Here is a 22,536-nt window from a genome sequence, read left to right on the forward strand (position 1 = left end):
ACAGCCCCTGATTGGCATCTTTCATGCTGTCACTAAGTGGGGACCAAAGCTTGAAGAGGCATTTTTACCCTCTGTGCTCTGTATCCCAAGCCAAGGGGTTTTGGGGAGGGGAGGTGGTGGGTGGTGGTCACGCAGGACACAGGGCACTGGTGCATGGCAGGGTGGCTGCCTTCCTTCTTTTCCTGCCCTTTGATGTGCTGTGGGATATGTAATGAGCATCTGCCCTCTAAGAGAAAACAGATTTGAGTTCTAAAGTTGAAAAAAGAGGGAGCAATTTTGTTTAATCATTTTCACACCAATCCAGAGGCGTTTCTGTAAGAGTGAGCGGCATCTGGTTCGAGGGCAGCCTTGGCTGCTTTGAGCTCTCCTGCAGCTTCTGCAGTCTCAGGCAGAGATTGATGTTCCAGATGCTGTTCTCAGCAATCGGATCAATGACGTGCTTATTTAGACTTTTCATTTTTGAAAGGGGAAAAAAAAAAGTAGATTATACTTTTTAAGCTCATCTGAAGTCTTACAGATCTGTGAGGGGTTTTGTTTTGTTTGTTTCCCGGATCAGGGCCCTGCAAATTCTTTCCCTGGTTATGAACACCACTCAGAAAGCAGGAGGTGAGCTGCCTGCCTTGGTGCCTTGGTACCTGCGTATTCACCCATTCCCTCCCTTCGAGCCACTGCAAGAAATACAGGGTTTTTTATTCCAAACACAGAGTATTTGTTTCAAGGAGAAAGTACTTAAATGCAGCAATGCCCCTGTGCCCTGCAAGCTGCACTGGCTGTCCTGGTGTGCACTTTGGGTTGTCTCCAAACTTGTTTGTGTATGTGGGAAAATTACTGAGTGACAGGGAAAGTGCTGGGAAAGCTTTGGGGATTTGATTTAAATCTGATGAAAATCAAGGCTGCTGCCTGTTCTCCTCTGCCAGCACCCATTGGGGTGGCTGTAAAAACGGCTGCTGTGAGTTTGTTGCTGTGGTTTTCCAAACCCAGGCTTGTTATTTACCCATTTCCATCTATCCAGCATCAGTGTTGCCCTCCCAGAACCCTGTGGTGGTCGGTGTGTTGTTTTGGAGGATGTCACTTGCCAAAGTCCCTGGATTTGGCAGGAGCGCTCCAGGAGTCCCACGGGAATGAGAGTCCTTAACCCTGTCCCAGCCCTTATCTGCTGCCTTGGCTGATGAGCTTTAATTACGGAGATCACAAATGCTTCATGTTCCTTGGGAGGCTGAGGCAATGTTTGGCTCCTGGCATACCCTGGGGCTGTCCTGGGATGAAAGTCTCTGATGGTGATCAGTGAAAGCTGCTCACCAAGAAGAGCAACAGCATCTTGTCCATCTCAGGATGAGTTTGGCTGGCTGCTGGGATGGACCCTGAGCTCCACACTTGGCTTTTGCTCTGACACATAGTGTCCAAGCAGACCTGAGCTCTTGGCCAGGGGAGGTGTCACATGTTAATTTTTGTCCATTCAGGTTCTGCTCACAGCGTGAGATACAGAAAAAAAATCCCACAAAGTAAGCTGGAATTAAGCCACAGGTTTTGTTCTCATTAGTGTAAAATCAGAAAATCTGGTGTTTCTGATGCCTCTAAGCAGAGAAGGAGAATTAACTCCCGGTAAATGTAAGCAGAGGATACTTAAAAGGCAAATTGTTCACATACTTTCTTTAAAATTTGCATGAGTGTAGCAAAAGGTCATCGCAACTGCAGTCTCCTCAGATCCTGCCTGCCGGTGGCTGATTGCAAGAGCCTGTTGCTAAGTGTTCCTGGAAACGGAATAAAGATGAAGCAAGATAATTGAACAAGAGGAGGGAGAGGGAGAGGAGGGGAAAAGCTTGGAGCTCTCAGCAGAACCGCAGGGTTGCCAAACGAGATGAGTGTGTTGGAGTTTGACTGGATGGCTGCATTCAATCAGTTCTGACCCAGGGGTGGGAAAGGGGTGACTGAGTCTGAAACTCATGGCAGATCCTTGGAAAAAGTCACTTGGACACAAGTGGATGATTTGCTTGCGTTTCCTGTGGCTCATCCAACTCCAAACACGTTGCTTCCTAGCACTGAGGCTGGAATGGGGATGGGAAGATAGACCGTGCTCCCACAGTGCTTTTCCTGGATAAAATCTCTGTTCCTGCAGCATGGATTTAGTTACCCTGGGATCATCTTCTGGACAATTCAATAATCATGGAAAGCAACAGGATAAAACAAGAATGCAAGCAGACAAATCCAGAGCTTGACTAAGGCAGAAACCTTCAACTCCAGGTGATTTGAGGGGTGTTTTCTTTCCATCTCAAGTCAGGCTCCCCTCTGAGGAAACAACTGATGGTGGTTTTGTGTGTTGCAGAATCAAATAAACCCCAGTGCAGCTCCCTTTTATTGCCGAAAAGACAAGGAAGCAAAACTTCCTGCTTAACTTTGGTCTCTCTCTAGTTGAAGCTCTTGTAAAAACACCAGGCTTTCTTCAACTCCATGGATCTATTTCCTGGAAACAGTTTTAGTAACTGTTTCTGGAGTGATTTTTATCATCCCAGAGCATTTTACAAACTGAATATAGTAACAGCTGAAATACAGCCCCATCTGAGGAGGGTTGCTGCCAGCGCACAGAAGTTTTCGGCATGTTGTAAAAGAACACACAATTTGCTTTTTCTTTGAAGAGAATCTCCCTTATTCTCACCAAAAACATGAGGTATCGCTCCTGCCACTCAGCCCTCTGTGTCACCTCCTGCTTTGCTCTTGACTCAGAGACTCAGTGGCAGAACTGGTGCTGGGTATCCTTGGCTCTCTGAATCCTGCGGTCTCCGAGCCTCCCCCTCCAGCTGGGGCTGGCTGTCAGCAGAGGGAATTAATATGCTGCATCTTATCTGACATTTTGAACACCCCCGTGGGATTCACGTTTCATCAGCTCCTGGCAGCAGCTCCTTGTTTCTCCATGACTGTCTGTGCCATGCTCGGGGTGGCAGGAGGGACACAGTGGCCAACTCTCTCACACCAGTGTCCTGCCTTCATCTGTGTGCTGACTACAGGCTCTTGCCCCTTTGGAAAACTCTACAAAAGTGGAGCTTTTGACCTTGCTACTGATTTTTCACTGTCTCTGCTCATCTTCCTAATTGGTTTGGCTGTTGCATGACACCTTAAAATGAAGAAGAGGGAGTTGCAGGCTGCTGTCCCATTCCTCCCCGGTCGATGGCTCTGGAGCTGGAGGCCTCTTGTGGCTCGGTGCTGGGTTTCGGGGACAGATCGGGTTCCCTCACTTGCCCTGCACCTGGCCCACCATGTGTGTGTGTCATAAACCCCTCAGCCCTGTCTGCTGGCCCCATACTGGTTGTCCCTCCCCTTCCTCTGTGCCCAGCCCACACCACAACTCTGCTCCTTTGCCTGCCCCTCCCTTCCCTGTTCCCCAGTTTTGCTGGAGCACAATGTGATGGAAAAGCTGCTCTGCAAAGGGGTGGGTGAAGAAATGGCTTCTCCAACTTCCCACATGGTGATTTGTGCTGCAATTGAGGTGCTGATGTGTCTGAGCTCTGGGCAGCTTTATTCTGCCCTGGTTTTAGTGTGTGCAGGTGATTAATTGCAAACGTGTGACTCTCAGTGGCATTTTCCCATTTAGAGATCATTGGCTGGGGCAGGTTTACATTTCCAGCCTCTCTGCTGAGGGGCTGAGTGTCAGTTTGGGGAGCAGGAGGGAGAGGAGAAGTGCTCAGCAGGAGAGCATTTTCCAGCAGCCTGTGTTACATCTGTCCTGCCTGTGTCACACGTCACTTGGATGCTCTTCCCCGCAGGGCACCCAGTGCTGGCTCAGGCCAGCACAGCTCTGGGGCTCAGCTGTGCTGGTGAAGTGTGATAGGAGGGCACAGAGGCCCTGAAAACACATCATCATCATCATCAGTGGTTTAGCCCAGAGCAGTTTTGGTGGTGTGATGTTTCCTCAGGATGGGCTTGGGACTCCAAAGGAGAAGTCCCCATGAGCTCTGTAGCTACTCGGGGTCAGCACAGGCTGTGGGATCCCTTCCACCCCAAGAGCCGAGGAGGAGCAGGATAACTCGGAGCTGTCACTGGCAGGGATTGTTCTTTCCAGCTGGAGCTTGAGAGCACCTGGCTCTGGTTAGTTCCTGGCATATTTTGATCTGTGGTTACAGAGTGAATCCCTTGAGCTGTGCCGCCCTCCCGAGCTGTGAGCGGAGCCTGTTGCATGCAAAGCCCAGAGCTGCCCCCGCAGTCGGGGCTGTGGTTGTGGCCTTTGTAGCTCTGCAGCTGTGTAACCTTTGCATGAAAATCCTCCTTGGGTTACAAACCAGGAGTGCTGCCAGGTGAGATTCGACGCTGTCGGCTCTGAGATGCTGAGATGGTTGCAGCTGTAGGGAGGGCCAGACCAACCAGTGAAACCTCTCCTGAGATCAGCTGGAGAAAAGTGGCTGCCTTTAAACTGTCTGAATGTTTGCAGTGATGCAAGAGCTGTGTTGAGTGGAGGTTTTTGTAAGGAAGCATCACAGTGATGTGATGGATGAGCTATTGCATTTCAAAAGGTGCTGTGGAAAAGCAAATTTCCCATCCACCCAGTGTGGGTACCTGAGCAGCAGTGGGCACAAGAGGGTATCTGAGATGTCTTGATAGTTTTACAGGAATCTTTTGTGTAGCTGGCCTGGGGGATGTCCTGGTGCTGGCTTGTCGCTGCTCAGGAGGCTCCTGGCTGCGGCATCCTGGAGCCCTCACTCCCCGGGGTGTGTTACAGTGCTAACAAATACTCCATTGTTTTCCAGGATTTTGTTGGTCTGATTGTGTAAGGTTCCCTCTCAGATTAACCACTGAAAACAAAACAGAAACCCCACTAATACCTCATTGTGTGCATTAAACAAAACAAAACAAAAAAAAAACCAAATCCCAATTTCCCTGCTGATTTAAAAGGCTTTTGTGTTTGGTGGGAACTCTGTCTAAACTCAAGGCTTTTCAGAAGTGTTTGTTTCTTAGTGATCCAGGATTGCAAGGTGTTTGACCTTGAGATTACTGCCAGCACTCAAGTGAACAGTAGCAGCAAAGGCAAAGGCAGTGGGTAGGAAACCCGTGTTCTGGCAGCTGTCCCACTTGCAGTGACGGATGAGACATGGGACCAAGGGAGGCCCTGAACTCCAATTCAACATCCCAGACTCCCACCCCACCCCTCGCCTTTCCTATAAACAGATGGAAAAATAGCCCTTCCCCATAGAGAGAGAGAAATTGTTATTTTTTCTTACTGCCTTCGTGTTTACACAGCTATTTCTTACTCAGCATTAGTCATTTGGGGGCGTAATTTATAGGGGCCGTGGATGATACACTTCTACATGTGTCTGAAATTTTTCCCACATACACTTGAACTCCCGCTGCCTTCACTGCTTTTTGTGTGTTTGCAGAAAGAAAAAGTTTATGAAATACCTTGCTCATGTGCAAGCCCCCTTTTAAGAAGTAAAGCAAGGTGTGCACATGGAGGAAAAAAACCCATTTATTCGAAATACATGGAGGTATATTTCCTAGTCGTGGGTGCAATGCTGCATCCTTAAATTCTGCATCATCTTTGGGCTATTGAATACAATTTGAGAAACACTTGAAAAAAAGAAAGTTTATAAAAGACATGCTCACAGTGTTGATGGACCAGCCTGTCTGGTGGCATCCTCCCTGCTTGATTTCCTGCCTGGGTTGTTATCTGTATGTTTAGTCAAATGCTGCTTCCTCCTGATCCTGGGATCAAATCAAGCTGCCACCCCAGCACCTCTTTGAAACCTGCACATGTAAAACAACCAGGGCAGCTCCCGTGTCTGCTGCGGGCCCTGGGGCTTTGCTCGCCATAGATCATGTTAACTGCTCTTCAGCTCTGCTCAAATTAAATGTTTTCCTATCAGATGTGGGCTGCGGAGGATCCAGCCTGTCAGCCTGCATGTGTGTCAGGGGGAGGGGAGCCAGCCATGAGCTGCCTTGCCCTCAAATAAAACGCTCAGCTCACAGTCCCTTGGATGGCACAGCCCGGGAAACTGCAAAGAACAGCATCCAGCGCTGGGGTGGCGAGAGGAAGGAGATGGGAGGAAACGCCAGGACATGAGGTTGGGCTGGCCCAGGTCCCTCATCCCGGGCCTTTGGCTGTGGAGCTCCTCATGGGAACAAAGAGCAGCCCTTGGCTGGCTGCCGCTGTGCCAGAAACCCGCAGAGAGGATTTCCTTCCGCTTCACCTCCAAACCCTCTGCTGCTGTGCTCCCTGGTCAGGAACAAAAGCCTGGGGTCACAAGCTGGCTCCTGCCAGGGTCTCCCCTGTCCCCCCAGCAGCTGTGGGCTGGTGTGGGCAGCCACAAGCTGGACCGTGTTGTGCCAGTCTCCCACCGTGGAGCCGCAGCAAGGAGAGGATGGAAGTGACAAGCAGAACTTTTGGGTTGATTTTTTGGTTTTTGCTCGCACCGAATTGTATTGCTGGAATGTCCACAGCAGGTGCTGCTGGGCAGAAGGCCAGAGGAAACTGCTGCTAAGGTTGGTTTTAACTGGGCTTTCAGCCATTGCAGGCAGTGTGCGCACAGAGGGGAGCGATGGGATCCGTATGGACCAGCAGCCCCAGTGCCCTGTGCTGTCTGTCTCAGCTGTTCACATCAATCTTGTTTATTACAATTCCAAATCCTCCCTCCTCAGCTCATTAACGTTCCCGGAGCACACATCTCTCTCACCATTGTATTTTGTAATTAGATTTTGATTTACTTTCAGAGAGAAGCGGCAGCACAATGGACATTAATTTATCCCAAGCCTCGCTCCATCTCCTCGATGTCATGGGGTCAGACCTTGGCGTGCACCATCTGCTCTTCCCCCACTACTTGGCTGTGTGTCGTTCCCTCACCGTGGTCCCCTTCTGCTGAGGGGGTTCCCAGAAGCACGAAGGAAAAGGAGCGATGAGGGAGGGCTGGAAGAGGAGCCTTTGCCCAAGCTGAGCTTGAATCGTAGGGACAGGCGTGAACTAGATTCAAATTGACAGGGAGAGGGAGCAGCCTGTTGTCTGCAGAGCCTGGGTGGCCCCTGGTGCTTGTAAACCCTTTAAGGCACGATGTAAAAGCTGCAGTTTAACACTGTCAGTGAGCGAGGACAGAGGGGTTCCCGCAGCGCTGGAGCACTGGGGATGGCCATGGATATCTCATCAGCCTGGAGCTGCTCTGTGTGGCAGAGCTGGAGGCAGAGCTGGGCATTGGGCTCTGCTGGTCCCTGCAGCCCTGGACCAAGGGCGCTTTTCCACCTAAGTGCTGCTCATGTGTTCCTCAGACAGACTTCATGTTTCAGCCCATGGCTCTTGAACGAGAGACCAGCAAGAGCTGAGCCCCTGCTGTAAAGGAAACCCCTCTGTGCTCTCCCACGGTCGATCATGCGGCTGTTGGAAGGTGGGATCTTTCCAATGCCTCACCAGAATTCTCCAGGCCCTTGGGGGTATTGTCTTGAAGAGGAAATTTTTAGAAAAGGGGCTTGACATTTGTTTTAGTAAAAAGCAGCAGCCATCCACAGCAGGAATATGTTCATTTTATTGCTGCCTTTGAGTGTTTAAACTGGCTTTGTCTGTCGCTGGTCAGGGTGAAAGTGTGGGTTGCAAGATGAGTAGAGCCTCTGCCCTCTGCATCTCTGGGCAGAGTCAGCTCCATATGCTATGGAAGAGGGAAGCGTGAGAGCTTTTATGGTCCAGTTTCACACAACAGCAGAGAAATGCAGCCCCCAAGGAGGGTGGGAGGACCACTTTCCCAGCAGCCAGGGCTCTGTGCACTGCAGGCAGTTGTGCTTTATCTCTGCCAGCATTCACCGCTGCAACTCAGGATTTATGTGAGCGAGTGAATACGACCAGGACTGATAAATCAATCAGCACAACCAAAAATAGCAGCCGGCAGCTGTTGGAAGAGGGGGATCCCTTCCCCACCAGAATGAGCGGAGCAGGAGGGGATTTCATCCGCCCCGGCCGGGTGCCAGCCCTGTGCAGAAACAGCCGTGGGCTGCTGGGGAGACCTCTCGTCTGACACCTTTATCTGGAAAAATTACTGTGGCTGTCTGCAAATGTCTCCCCAGCCTCTCAGCCAGGAATTCCCAGTCACCAGGATGAGGGGAATAACGGAGCCAGTACTGGTGGGGAGAGCAGCCTTGTGCTGCTGCATGGCCGACATCTGGGGATCGCCTCAGCCCTCCTCAGATCATGAGTGATCTCTGAAAGCCTCTCACAGCTGGCTGTGGATGGAGTCATGGAGGGAACCCAGGGCTTGTGGTTTCTAGGACAGCGTGGTGATGCTTTCGTGCAGGGATAAAGTTACTGGAGGAATCCGGTGACTCTGTTTTTTCCACTGGATGGCTGTACTAAACCACCTGCACAGGAGCCAGGGAAGTCTCTGTAAGGCTGCTCAGCCTGCACAGAGTCTTGTGAGGGGCTGTATTTCCTCAGTCCTTCTCCAGTGGGTGTCCTGGGGTGAGCAGTGACTGTAGCAGGCCTGAACCAGGAGCAAAGGGCGCTGCGAGAGGATCAGCTGCTTTCAGGCTGAATAGTCCATAGATTATTTCCACATCTGTGTTAGCTTTGGCTTGATCCCACAGATTTGCAACAGCTGTTGGGAAGCGGAGCAGAGATCCCCTCTTTAAATGGATGATCAAATCCTTAGAGTGTGTGGAATATGTTATTTATATGTCATCCTCTTCACGGCAGGAAAAACAGCTTTTCAGAATTGCTGAGGCAGCACTCTGCCTTGCTGCCTGAGCTATCATCCCATCAGCCCGTGGTCTCACAGCAAGTTGTAATTTGCTTTCTGCATCCCACACCCAGCCTGACACAGAATTCTTTGTGAGGTGTGTGGTTGTGCAGGTACCCATTCCAGGGATGCCTTTTTTCTCCTGGATTTCCCGTTCTGCATGGACCACAAGCAGTGGGTGTAAGCTGAGCTTGTCCCCTTTGCAAAACCTTCACATGTGCAAATCCCTGGCATTTTACCCTGAGAAAAGCTAACTAGTGCAATAGTTTGCCACAAGGCAGGTTGGGTCATCCCAGTGGTTTTAGGTGGAGATCAGATGTTCTGGCTGGAAGCTGTAGTTTAGGTGCAAAATAGTGGCACAGCGTGGGAATCCCATCGGGAGCTGTCTTTAGCTTGGCTAAAATGAACCAGCCCATTTCCTACCAAGGTTCTGCTCTTTCAGGTCAGACCTGCAGTAAAAGCAGCCATCAGGCTTCCTTCCCAAATGTCTGACAGGCTCTGGAAAGGCTGGAATCTGGCTGATGAGGGCCAGGGTGGTGGGAATTGTGGTAGATCCTGGCACTCCTCCTGCAGCGCGTGCATTTCTCATTCCCCATCAGCTTTCCTTGCACACAGGGGAGTCATCAAACCAAACTGCTCCCACTTTAAACAGCACATTCCTGGATGGAATTAATATGGTTAGTGCATCGAGACCACTAACTTCCAATTCAAGGCTTTTATAATAGGCTTCAAATGGCAACCCAGTTCCAGTTGCTTTATATGCAATTGTTGTGTTTGTCCACTGGTGTTGTGTGATGGGTTTCAGTGATAATCCAGGCAGCAAATCTGTTAAAAATAGGAAGTGCTGCTCAGCCTGTACGAAGCTCTGAAACTTGGTTTGGTGTTACCTGGGCCGATGGGTTGTGCCTGGGAGCTTTTGCACAGGTGCAAGGTAAAACCTTCCCGTTTGAATGGCTTTTTCTCGTTCACCCAACGTGTGACTGAGTGTGACATGATGTTCTTTAGGTTCAGGTCTCAGAGCTCAGTGATGGACATGCTCCCCCAGCAGCAACAGGTGTCATGTTGACCTCTTTTGATGCTTTTTGACCCTTTTGACACACACGTGGCTTGGTGCTTGCTTGAGGCATTCTCACTGATGAGTTAGAAGTGGCAACTCCTGATTTCATGGGGACAGAGTGTCTGGATTGCAGATTGCCCGTGCCGTGGATGTCTGGGAAACCAAGACAAGTGCCTGCAGTTTGGGTCCAGTGGGGCCTGATGGTTTACACATCCTGAGAAGACCCAGGACCAGCTGTTGGCAAGAGTTAGCACATGTGCTGGACCCCGTAGACTGCCTGGAGCCAGCCATGCCACGCTTGCTGCAGTGCTTTGAGCAGGTTTGGTTTGGTGTTTTCCTCTTATCTGAGGTGTTCCAGCCCCATCCCTCTGAGCACAGCGAGTCCATGCAGTCTCTTGGCTCCGAAGTGCAGACCCTGCTGCTTCCCCAGCCAAGCAAAACTGCCAGGACCCGCCGTGATGCCCTGGGGGAGCTGCTTCTGTATACAAAGGACTTGGCAAAATGAAGTGTAATGTAAGCAACTATTTAAAGAGAACGATCCGATTGCTAGTTGTAATTTCCTTATTGTTTGCAGCACCCTGTTAAATGCCTGTGATCCTTATAAAGAGCTTTCCCCCACCCTTTAAACTTCACAGAAGTGGATTTTATCTTCTGTGGTTTGAACACCATCGTTGTGAGGGGGTGGTTTGTACTGAGTACAGTTTCTTTATTCTTTTCATGCCCAAAGCCATTTGGTTTGTGATTCCATTAATATGTCTATTGGAAATGGAAGGCTGGTGGGTGGGACACAAAACCTTGCCTTTCTCTTCGTCCCGGGATCGGGATCGTTCCCATCTCAGGAAATGGGATTGCTTCTCTTTGCAAATCAGGGACAGCAATCTGCAGAGTTCTTCCTCTGGAAACACGTGGGTGCAGTTTCTCTGAGAAGTACTGGTGGAAGCAGCAGCACATCGTGTGATGGTTTCCCTGGCTCTCGTGCTGGCTGACACTGGTGGGCCCCTTCTGTGCTTCTCCTGTGCCTGGGTTTTATTCTCCCAACTGGAGCACGTTGTAAACACACGGAACCCGAGGGCCTTTGCAGAGCAGAGCTTGATGTTAGGGGAACGTGGAGATTAGTTTCCTTCCCCATTTGGCTCTTGGCTATGGTTTGGCTTTTGTCTGAGAGTTTGATAATTCACCCCTGGGCTGTTTGGGTTGAAATGCTTGGAGAAATGTAAGGAAAATGAGGTGATGGCAGCAGCTCCTCCATGCGTGGTGGGGAGAGTGGCTCTGCCAGCCCACACCTGCAGCCTGTGCTGTGCCAGCAGCTGTCGTGGTCCTGTTCCTCCTCATCCCAGCCAGCTTCTGTGCATGAGTTAAGCTCTAAATTATCCTGTGCCAGAAGCATATCCTGGGGAACGTGAGCCCAGGAGTGTGTGACACCCAGAGCACTCTGTCACCAGTGTTGTGCAGAGCCAAGCTCGCTGCAAAACGTAGCGACCAGCAGACGGGCCCATCCAGACTGGGATGCCCAAAACGTGGCCATCAGCCTGCAGAGCTGGCAGTGCAGGATGGATGAGCTGGGCCCCCAGGCTGATGTCAAAGCCCTTAATCAGCTCCTGGGAGCAAACCCGGGAAGCCCCAGTTGCAGAAGAATAATTTTTTTGTGTGTTGGCCTTGTGCTCAGCCTGGCTGTGTTTTGGCAGGGGTTGCTGGTTTGTTTAATGAACATGGAAGTGGGAGGGGAGGAAACAGCCAGGGAAGCATTACAAATTGCTTCAGAGCAGTGGCATTAAAAGTATTTGTGCTTACCATGTCTTCTAAACAAAGAGCTCAAAGCATGGCAAGTATTATCCCCATTTTACTTGCAAAGAGGTAAAAGCAGGAGGAGGAGAAGCTTTGCCTGTGCTCATGGGCAAGCCCACAGCAGGTATGAGACACATGGGGGTCTCACCTGAGGTCCTGAGGGGATGGTGGTGATGGTGAGGGTCTCTGTGGGCACTGGCCCAGCAGCTCTTCCTCACATTCCTTCACGCTCATCCCTGAAGCACCAGCTCTGTTTCTTTGCTCACCTCTGACCTCTGCTCTGAAAGATGCTAATGCTCCAAAATCTTCCTCTTCACGCTGCCAAGTTTACCTTCCTTATCTCCCCTCCCAATCTTTTTTACAGCTGAAGCTGTGGAACAAGTACAGAGTCTCCAACATTCCTTCCCTAATATTTATCGATGCCGCCACTGGGAAGGTGGTTTGCAGGAATGGCCTCCTGGTCATCCGAGATGACCCTGAAGGTAAGACCTGGAGTCCCCTGTGCCACAGAAACATGGGGACACAGCTGCTTTTTCATTCCAGTTCATTCTGAATGGCCTGAGGGGGAGGGAACAAAGAACTATTGTCATACTTAACTATTCAAAGCACTGTGCTATTTTCGGCGTAAAATTTTCTTCATCATTCCTACCAGATCTTGTGTTTTGGTTTTGCTTACTGAGAAGAACAAAGAATTTCCCTCCAGGATTTTTGTCTGGAGTGCTAATGAGGAAAAGGTTAGGCTAACTGAAACATGAAGTTTGGATTTTTCCCTGATGGAGGCACATGGACAGACAGAATGAGGGCCCAGACTTTCCATACCTTAGGAGCAGAATCCTTCCAGAATACTGAATGGGACTTTTATCATTGACATCACACTTAGGTTAATGAGTTTCCCATTATTTACAAATTAAACAGAAAAATACTACTATTCTCCCTTGCTGAGGCTTGCTGTGCTGGGAGTTGATGCTAAATCTATCTTCTTCCAATTTGGAAAAAACCCGAATGAGCCAAATGTGTGCCCTTACTCACAGACCCTGCAGACCCATCAGTCATCTGCTGTAGTTGTCCATCCATTTTTTTTTATTACAGCCTCATTGTTTCTTGGTGCAGTAAATACTGAGCATGGTGACAGAGTCTTTAGTTCAGTGGCAGGAGCTGTACAGCAGGAACATGTTGTGGCCTGAGCCATCTGTGATGTTTTCTCCTCTCTGGCTGAACACATGGATGGATTGCTCTGGGAGCTGGCAGCAGATGATTCAGAGCATGTTTGTGTGTACACACACAGCTTGCTTTGGGGTGCAGAGAGTTAGTGTAAGATATATATAGAGATATATGGATATAAACACACCATCTTTTACATATATATAGCTCAGGTTTATAAATAAAGGCATGTATGGATATGTGTAGAAATATATGTTAGTATCAGCATAAGGGACACAGTCTGACTGCATTCCTGAGCACATACCACCTTGCCCTCTCTTGCTAAAATAAACGCTGTTGATAAGGAAAAGATGCCTCAGCAGGCACAAAACCAGAGCAGGCTTTGTCAGGCTGAAGGTGCTTTGCCTTGGGTGCAGCCTGCCTGAGAGAGAGAGGTGACCCTGGCTGCAGTGCAGAGCTTGGCTTCCTCACCTCAGGGCAAGGGTGTGGTGGTGCCTGACAGCTGAGGTGTTCTGCATCCCCCTTAGATGGGAATAAACCCCAGTCGGGTTCCTCAGACAGGATCCCCTGTATCCTTGCAGAAGGTGGGGTGGTTTTTCTAGTGGAACTTTCTGAAACTGTAAAAGTTGCTTATGCATGTTACTGTCTTATGTCTTCTTTCCACCCCTATCCTGACCCCTCCCCAGGTCTGGAGTTCCCTTGGGGGCCAAAACCCTTCAGTGAAGTTGTTGCTGGGCCTCTGCTAAGGAACAATGGGCAGACACTGGACAGCAGTGCCTTGGAGGGCTCTCACGTTGGGGTCTATTTCTCCGCGCACTGGGTGAGTGGGAGGTGCTGTGCAGAGCAGTTGGAGTGGGCTCAGGGAGAGTAAAGACCCTGGTTTGGTTGGTGCTGAAGAATTTAAGATGCTTTGATCATCAGCATTGCAGTGGCCTGTCATCCTCAGCTGGCCCTGTAAGTGGGAGAGTGGTCAGATTTTGAAAATGGAAGAGGTTTTGTTGGTAACTTACAGACCATAAACCCCAGCCATGTTCAGGCACTGCAGCAAAGATGAGGTCACACCAGTTCATGGTCACTGGGTCACCTGGCCCTGCTGGGTGTGGGACTGGTCCTGAGGAGGAGACAATGTCCTTGTGCTTGTGTTTTGCAGTGCCCGCCATGCCGAAGCCTCACGAGGGTGCTGGTGGAGTCCTACCGGAAAATCAAGGAGGCAGGCCAGAAGTTTGAGATCCTCTTCGTCAGTGCAGACAGGTGAGGCAGCACTCACACCCTGTGCAGGCAGAGCAGTTTGGCTCTGGTATCAGAAAGGCTGCCTGAGTCCTTTCCCTCTGCCCAGTAGGGACATGCAGAATGGGGTCGGCAAGAGCAGGTCTGTGCTTCACTTTGTGTCTTGTGGCTCTGATCTCTGAAGGATACTCGAGCTGCTGCTGTCACCATGGGTTGGCATCCAGGTACCCTGGAGAGTTTGAAATATTTTATTAGGGAAAAAAATAGACCAGGGACAACTTCTCAAATTTGGTCTGACTGTCTCCCAGCAGCACTTACTGGTGGGTTTTGGTGAAGGCATAAAGGGCTTTGCAGGCCAGGTTTTTAATGAGGAGGGAGCCTGGCAAGTGGAGGGCTTTGCATGCCATGCTGTGTTCCCCTTGCACAGGTCGGAGGACTCCTTCAAGCAGTACTTCAGTGAGATGCCCTGGGTGGCTGTGCCCTACGCTGACGAGGCCAGACGGTCACGCCTGAACCGACTCTACGGCATCCAAGGTAGGAAAGGCCACACTGAGACACAGATCTCCTTTTCCCCCCTCCTTTTGTTGAGTATTTGTAATGTCTCCTCTTGTTTAACTAAACCAAGAAAACAGCAAAGCAAAGCACAGTGCCCCAGGCAGGGTCGCTTCATGTTTCTGCTTTCCACAAACTCACATTCCTACCACCTGCCAGGCAGGCTGTTAGTTGAAACAGGACTTCCATAAACAACCTAATTCTTCCTGGAAACTTGGAAGCTGTTTTTGGCTTGAATGTTTTTAGTCTAATTACTGATTTATTTATTTTTGCTTTTTCTTGCCGGTTTAAATTTCATTTTCTTGCCGGTTTATGTAATGCAAAGGCAGGCCATCGTCCTGTGCAGGGGCTGAGGAAGATGGCATCTGGTTTATGTTAGTGACATGAATTACAAAAGAGAGAGTGTTTGATGTAAACCATGGCTTTGCTTTTACTGTACATGCCAGTGCCAGAATTCCAGCAGCCCTGGCTGCTCGTAGGGGCAGGGAGAGACTCCGCATGTCTGGATGGCTTCAGAGAGTCACGAAGATGATAAAAGCTCACAGCAGCCTTCCTAGGGGCTGGCAACTTGTTCCAGCAGGGGACAAACTGCAGCACAGAGGTGTGTAAGGTGACTGGCTGGTGAGATCTCGTGTATGTACAAATAGTTTCTCCCTGTGGTTAAAGGATCTTGCTGCAATGTGGCTGCTTCTCATCTGTTTCTGTGTGATGCCATAGAATCATAGGGTATTCTGAGCTGGAAAGATCCATCAGGATCATAGATCCAGCTCCTGGCCCTATGTAGGACACTCAACAATCCCACCCTGTGCCTGAGAGCTTTGTCCCAATGCTTCTTGAACTCAGACAGGTTTGGTGCTGTGAACACTTCCCTGAGGAGCCTCTTTCAGTGCTCAACCACCCTCTGGGTGAAAAACTTTTTCCTGATATCCAACCTAAACCTCCCCTGACTTAGCTTCTTGTTGGCTGGGTGGGTGCAGGCTGGCAGAGTGTCAGTGTGGTCTGCAGGGAAGGAGGAGTGTTGCCAAAGGTGGCCGAGGGCATGGGAGAGTGACAGGAGAAATAATCCCTCCTTGGGGTCCTCTCCAAACACCACTTCTGGCATGAGCTCAGGTGCTGCCACTCAGCTCTGTTCCCTGACCTTAGCCCAAGAATAACCATTTGCCTACTTTAAACAGCCATCACTTTGCTGCTTAATGACCTTCCCATGAGGCGAGTGCTTTCCAAATTCATCCGTCTTTTCCCCGGCCTGCTCACAACCCTTTCCAGTGCTGGTTTCGGCCGAGCGCTGCAGGACTGCTGCCAGTTTCACTGGGACTTTCTGTAAATAAGGTGTCCAGACATGGATACTTGAGCACCAGGCATGCTGTAGCCAGGGAAACAGTGACAACAGCTTTCCCTCCAACTCCAGCTGCTGCCTTCTTAAAGGTATCTCTCTTTGTTGTGTGCTGACCTGAAAATGTAAATATTGGCTGTTCCCCTGCACGCCAATTCCTTTCTGTGCCCAGGTAGCTCCCATGTTATCCCTGAATCTCAGCTCCATGCAGACTTTGGGGCTGCCTGCCTGTTTGCAGTCAAGCTTTTCACACCAGCTGGAACAAAAGCTTCCTGCAAACAGAGCTGGGTGTTGTGGGCTCTGCTTATCACCACGCGTGGTTATTCCACCTAAATGAAAACTCAGATCTGTGTAATCTCATCAGCCTTTCCCCACATTCATGGTTCTGCTGCTGCCTCTCTGAAAGCTCTCTTTGGAGCTGCACCAGTGATCAGTGAATGTCCAGGTTACCATCCTGGTGCTTGGGTTGTGAGCACAACGTGAGGAGGTTTCCCACTGGTTTTTGAAGGCTGGGTACTGAAACAACAGAAGAGCTTGTCTTCCCTGTCTGCTTTAAGTTCCTGAGTGGTGGAAAGCAACAAGAGTCAAATCTCTTGTTGTTTTAGTCCCATGTTGGCCCCTACAACATTTAAAAACTCAGTATAAAATGTAAATTGAGTTATTGGCCTTTATTTGGGTTTACTTGAATGCTTCTATTCATAACTCATGTGCAGTCAGAGGCTGTACCATACCACCTCTAGTAAATTGCTTCTGGTGCAGTGCTGTTCTGAGAAAGAGTCATGTCTTGTGTTGTGGCTGTGTAGAAATAATTCCCTTTTGTGCAAGCAGCTCCCAGTCCTGCCTTGGGTGAAATCCCCTGGCCTTAGTTCTCCTTCCGATGGGATGGGGAGCAGTGATAAACTTGATGCTTTGATAGGAATCACCCCTTGTTATTGTGTATCTCATGAGACCTTTTGGGTTCCTCAATATTCCCCCTGGACTCCGTGGTGTCTCTTAGATATTTGCAATGCCTTCCAAACCCTGTTGTTTCTCCCCTTCCCCAGACACCCGCAGGTCACTCTCACAGCCTGGAAGTCACTGTTACAGGAGATTCCTGGAGTTTTCTTCTGAAAAAGTGAAAAAACAGCGATAAAATGCACCACCTGTCCTGTGGTTTGTGTAGGGTTTGCTTCACGTGGATTGTGATTACTGACCCAACAGACTTCATGCAGATGAGATTTCCATGAGGGGTGTGGGGTTTAATATATAAATATGTAAATGTCTTGCCAGGTTCGGTAACAAACCATTTGGCCCCTGTGTTTTCATAAAATGCTGGCCCCGTGGGAGCCAAATCCATTTTCTAGTGCATAAAATCCAACCAAGCCTGTCTATGCTAATTCTCATCCAAGCTTATACAATATTCATTGCAGTGTCTGATCGCTGATTCTTCTTGATAAGTAAATTCTGGTGTTATGACTTAAGGCAATTACCAAATCCCCCAAAAGGCACTAAAATAACAAATAGTGGCTGGGACGAGTGGAAAGGGGGAATTATTTGGGTTAGCAGGTGTGAATAACATTAAGGATGGTTTCCCTGGTCCTGCAGGTCTGTGACCCCTGAAAACAGGGTGTGTCTTTTAGGGAAGTAGTCACAAAGGTCACCTGAGAAGATGGGGATGTGAATTATCTTTAAAAATACTCTGTTTTCTGATTCAGTTTTGTATTTGCAGTTGGAAGTTTGATGGCTGGGTGTTTGGGAAGGGGGGGGGGAGGGGGCATCTGCATATGCAAATTAGGTGAAGTCTAAAGGAATGCTTTGAATAGTGGATGAAATCCTTGATAGCTGCAGAATCACAGCGATCTGTTTCTAAATTGGGCCCTTAATTTCCCCAGATCAGCAAAGCTTATTTGAAACCTCTGCCTGGGAGTTGCTCAGGCTGACTGATGACCTGAGAGTCTCTAGCCTGTCCCTCATGTATAATGGATGGAAAAGCAGGCGTTTGGGGTGGGGTTGGGGATCGTAAATGGATCAAGATCCGAATCCTGCGTGCTGCTGAGCACCGAGTGCTTCTCCTGGTGTCAGTAGCACTTTGTGCCTGTAAGGGCAGGGCCAGCGTGAGATTTCCCAATTCCTTCCAGTCTCTTTAACCCATCCCTGCCCTGGGGCTACGTTGAATTACCAGCAGGTAATGAATAAGCCTTTTTGTGATACAAAATGGTTTTCTTGGCGTACCCTTAGGATCTGCAAGCGAAGCCATTGGGCGGGTTCCTGCACTGCTGCTTAGCACCAGCCCCAGCGCAGGCAGGAATGCGCCGGGCTGGAATGACGGGAATGCGGCCGCTCGCCTGGACCTGCAGGCAGGCTGGGACACACAGATGGCCGTGTATTTCCTAGAGAAATGCCTCGAATTCAGAGGGCTTGTGCGTAGCCCACTGTTGGACAAACGCGGGACTGCAGTGCCAGGAGCCCGGCAAGGGCAAACGTGCTGTGTGCCCCCTGCTCAGGGAAGGGTTCTGCAGGGTATTTCTGAGGAAGGAGCTTTAAAATGAACCTTGAGATGAAGGGCAGGAGTGTTTGAGTTGCCTCAGCTTGCCAGGGATGTTGCTAGGTGAAAGAGATACTGGATAAGGGAGCAGGTTGAAGCCTGAGTGATGAACAGTCCCTGGCACTAACGCTGGTCACTTCATTTGTCCCTTGGGGCCTGATCCTGCTGTCCCCTCTTCCTTCCTTGTGGGATGTTTCTTTGTCTCCCTGATGACAGAGGAATGGTGTGCTTTCCAGATGAAGTCACCAACATGAGCTGCTCCTGTTGACCCACCCGTGGCTGTTTTATGGCCGGAAAGCCGGTGCCTTATCAGATGGGATGGTCACCAGCTGGTGTCCAACCTGCCCCACTGCCAGTGACATCTGAGTTGGTGACTTGTGCTATGTCTCTGCTGCAGCTGTGTTCACTTCCTGTATAAAGCTTCTCCTTTATGACAGAGCTTTCCAGCTCCATAGCTCAGGGCAAAATGCTGCTTTTTCCCAAGGGCCAGACCATCACTGGGTATCTCCTGAGCCACATCCTGCTAGGATCCTGTAGACCTGGACATTCCTGCACAGTTTTGTTAATCTCCAGAGGGATGTGCTGTGGAAATGGCTGGGCCATTAGTGCAGAGTGCTGGAGGTCTGTGGGGGCTAAAATAGGTGGTGTTCCTTCTGGGAAGGAACACACCCTGCTTCCTGGCCACTGTTGTCTGCATGCTGTGTGCATTCCTGGGAATTGGGCCCTTCCAGAGGCAGCCACATCTCAGCACTGGGATGGTGATGCACAGGGGGCACGGTGCAAGAGGGAGGGTCCCTCAGTGGTACAGTGGGATTTGCACTCGTGGGCACCAGGCAGCAGCAATCCCTGCCTGAACCTGGGTAGGGAGAGGCAGGCAGGGCCAGAGCTGTCTCTCAGCTTCCTGCTCTGGCTCCTGAATTGCAGTGCTCTGCTAGGACGGAAACAGGATCCAGGGAGCCTGATCCCCACTCCATGAGCTGCAGACAGGCAGGAGGCTCGCTGGGCTCCTGCCAGGGCCGGAGGCCATAGAAAAAGGCCTTTCTCCCCACACCCTGTTGCTGGCCAGTTCATGCTTTGGCTGATCCCCCTCCCTGTTTTTTTCCATCGCAGGCATCCCGACTCTCATCGTCCTGGACTCCAAGGGAGACGTGATCACGCGGCAGGGCCGGGTGGAGGTACTGAACGACATCGAGTGCCGCGAGTTCCCCTGGCACCCCAAGCCCGTGCTGGAGCTGACGGACTCCAACGCCGTGCAGCTGAATGAGGGCCCCTGCCTCGTTCTCTTTGTAGGTATGGATGGAGCATCCCTGCTGTGACAGCAGAGCCTGTGCTGGGGAAGGGGGCTGGGCGACCTGCCAGCTTGGCTAGAGCTGGCCACAGGGCTGGGAACCTGCCTCTGGTGATGACAGTGTCCATGGAAAGGGATATCCCTTCCATGTCCATTTTCCATCACTATGTGCTCACAGAGAGAGGCCAGTGCGGGGAGAGAGCTCCCTGTGGAAGCCCCTCAGGACAGACTTGGAGCCTTTCCCGTGCCACAGCAGCTCACAGGAGCTTGCCAGAGCCTGCTGTGCCCACAGAGCTCCCACACACCACCCTGGGATGCAGTGGAGCAGCGATTGACAGCGCAGAGGAGCTGTCATATCAAAGGTGTGGTGGTGGCTGTGGACAGGAATGCTGATGAGGTGTTGGGAGTATGAGAAATACACTGTCACAGCTGGTGGTGGTGGAGATGGGAAAAGCCTTTCTGGAGCAGGGACTTGAGGCACACGTGATGTTACAGAGGAGGCAGAGGAAGTGTCTCTGTGAGGGATTATAGATCAGTGCTGGAAACCACAGCTCAGGACTTGAGTCCCTGGGCTGAACACGGCTGTGACAATCAGAGCAGCCTTTCATGCTCTGCTGGTCCTCCATTCCCCCAATTCCCCTGGCTGCAGGACGGGGCAGGTTTTTCCCCAAAGTTCCTGTCCTTCTACTGCTAACCCACACATGAAGCTCCCCTGCAGTTAGAAACAGGCCTAGAACTCACCCAAAGCATGGATGGCTCATTCCTCATTGCTTCCCTGCCAGCAGTGGACACAATAACTCAGGAAAGGGCATGGCTGGGATGAGCTGTGCTGCAGGCTGAGCCCTGGGTGAGCAGCACTGGGGAGCACACAGCATCCCAGGGAGGGAGTCAAAGGGTCCTGGGCTCTGGGGGGTGCAGCTGTCCCCTGTGTGCTGTGTGGAGTTTGCTGAAGAAGCCCCCCTTGCCTTGCTGGTGTTGTGCCAGGCCCAGGGCAGGGCTCGTGTCCCGCTTCCTCGTGTGCCCTCTGTGAGCAGCACACCCTCCTCTGCAGCGCTGATAACACGGCCCTCGTTCCTTTCCTTCTTCCCTTTCAGATTTCCTTTTGACCCTGGTTATTTATTCAGCGGAGCCCAGCGGGGGATGTGAGCCCAGAGCCAAAAATCCTCTCCTCACGCGGGAAGGACCGGCTGGCCACGCCAAGCCTGATGGATTGGGGCTGGCGCTGCAGGCCTCTGGAAAGAGTTATTTTTATCTTGCTCTGAGCAAAGTTTTTCTATCACCTTGCTGCAAACAGCTCATCAGGAGAACAGCTGGGGCTCCTGCTTGCTGCTTTTGGGGGTGGATGGTCTTGATGAAATCCACCAGTGATGTGCTGGGGCAGAGATGCAGCTGGTGCTGCAGCAAGGCAGGCACTGGGAATGGGGGCTTCTGGCCAGCTTTGTCCTGCTGTGAGACCCCCCCCAGCAGACCAGTGCCTGCACTGCACAGGCAGCAACACCCCCAGGAGAAGGCAGGCTTAGCAAGTGCTGGTGCTGAATAAATCCTGACTGATCTACCTCCTTCCCCAGAGGGGTTAGGGCTGGGTTAGCCAGAGTGTGCAGGGCTGCCTGGAGTGCTGCCAGCAGCCGATGTTTGTAGGAAAATCAATCCCTGCAGACACCCCGCAACTCAGTGTATTTATCACTGCCCTGCACGCAGGACAGACCCTGAATTCCAGAGTGCAGCGTCTCTGGAATCTCCTGCTTTGCTTGGAGAAGCCAGAGAGGAGGACAGGAATGTGTGGAGCAAGGGCAGAGAGTTTTCTGGGCAGGGCCTGTCCCAGCTGGGGGCTGGACCTGTCATGGTGGTTACATCAGGGACCACGAGGGGAGACAAGGGACTTCTCTTCTGCCTTCTTCCTTTAATGCCTGAAAGTTGTCCCCGAATTGGAATCTTTTAATCTCAGTGCTTCCCAAGGACGCAGACTCTCCTCTTTCCAGCTCACTATTTGAACTTCAGTGGTGGCTGGTGTTTGATTGATGCTGCCATCTCTTTCTACCCTCCCTCTGTCAAATCAAAGCTGCCTTCACAGCGCTGAGACTGGAGCAGCAGAGCTGCAGCTCAGCCATCCCGAGGCAGAGGGATGGTGGGTGGCGGGCAGGGGAGGCAGCAGCCTCAGATCAGCACCTTTGTTTGGTCTTCAAAACGTGCTCAAACCACAAAGCAGCTTCTTTGTGCCTGTTTGTATCACCAACAGCACCAGGGAGCAAGCAGTGGAGTATTTGGGGAGCAGGAGTTGCTCTTCTGTTACGTGTTTCCCTGTAGTGCATTTCAGCTGCTCCCTAATTGCTCCAGAGCCGTGTGGCTTTGAAGTCCATGCGGCACATCCGGGCTCTGGCTTCCTGCGTGGTGGTGCAGTGGGACAGAGCCAGTTTGCATCCTTTGCTCCTAACCTCCTTTTTTTGCCTTGCCTCTTTTCATTTGTCTCCCCAACCCCTGCAGATTCAGAGGATGACGGGGAGTCGGAGGCGGCGAAACAACTGATTCAGCCCATAGCTGAAAAAATCATAGCCAAGTACAAAGCCAAAGAGGAGGAGGCACCGTTGCTCTTCTTCGTGGCGGGTGAGGTAAGTGAAAGGAGGGCACAGGACTGTGTCCTGCTGGGTATGGGTACCACTGTAGTTGTTGTTCAGTGGGTAAACTGAGGCACGGAGCTACTGCAGCTGTCAGGCACCATGGAGCAAAACCAGACTTGAGGCCTGGCTCAGTCCATGCTCTCCTTGCTGGATGTTACTTCTAGCAAAGGGTTTGGTCAGAAGGGGAAAAGCCTGAAGATGGGAGAGGGACAGGCAGAGTGGGGCTGTGGGAGGGAGCGGAGCTGCCACACTGGGGCTGCTGCCCACTCAACCCTGAGGCTGTGTGGACAGGGGAAGAGGA

General features: G+C 50.9%; 1 protein-coding gene across 4 annotated transcripts in view; it reads left to right on the top strand.

Moving 5' to 3' along the window:
* NXN (nucleoredoxin) overlaps positions 1 to 22,536 on the top strand; it is a 47,909-nt gene that overhangs the window by 22,422 nt on the left and 2,951 nt on the right. For 3 of the 4 annotated variants that reach the window (XM_039562925.1, XM_019287616.2, XM_019287615.2), the window contains exons 2-7: positions 11,900 to 12,017; positions 13,383 to 13,516; positions 13,847 to 13,947; positions 14,351 to 14,457; positions 19,443 to 19,622; positions 20,715 to 22,095. In XM_039562925.1, the coding sequence (XP_039418859.1) occupies positions 11,900 to 12,017; positions 13,383 to 13,516; positions 13,847 to 13,947; positions 14,351 to 14,457; positions 19,443 to 19,622; positions 20,715 to 21,160 (1,086 nt within the window). In that variant the 3' untranslated portion in view covers positions 21,161 to 22,095. The other variant, XM_039562926.1, reaches the window with a different exon arrangement.

This window comes from Corvus cornix, chromosome 19 (assembly GCF_000738735.6).
Source record: "Corvus cornix cornix isolate S_Up_H32 chromosome 19, ASM73873v5, whole genome shotgun sequence".
Taxonomy (NCBI): domain Eukaryota; kingdom Metazoa; phylum Chordata; class Aves; order Passeriformes; family Corvidae; genus Corvus; species Corvus cornix.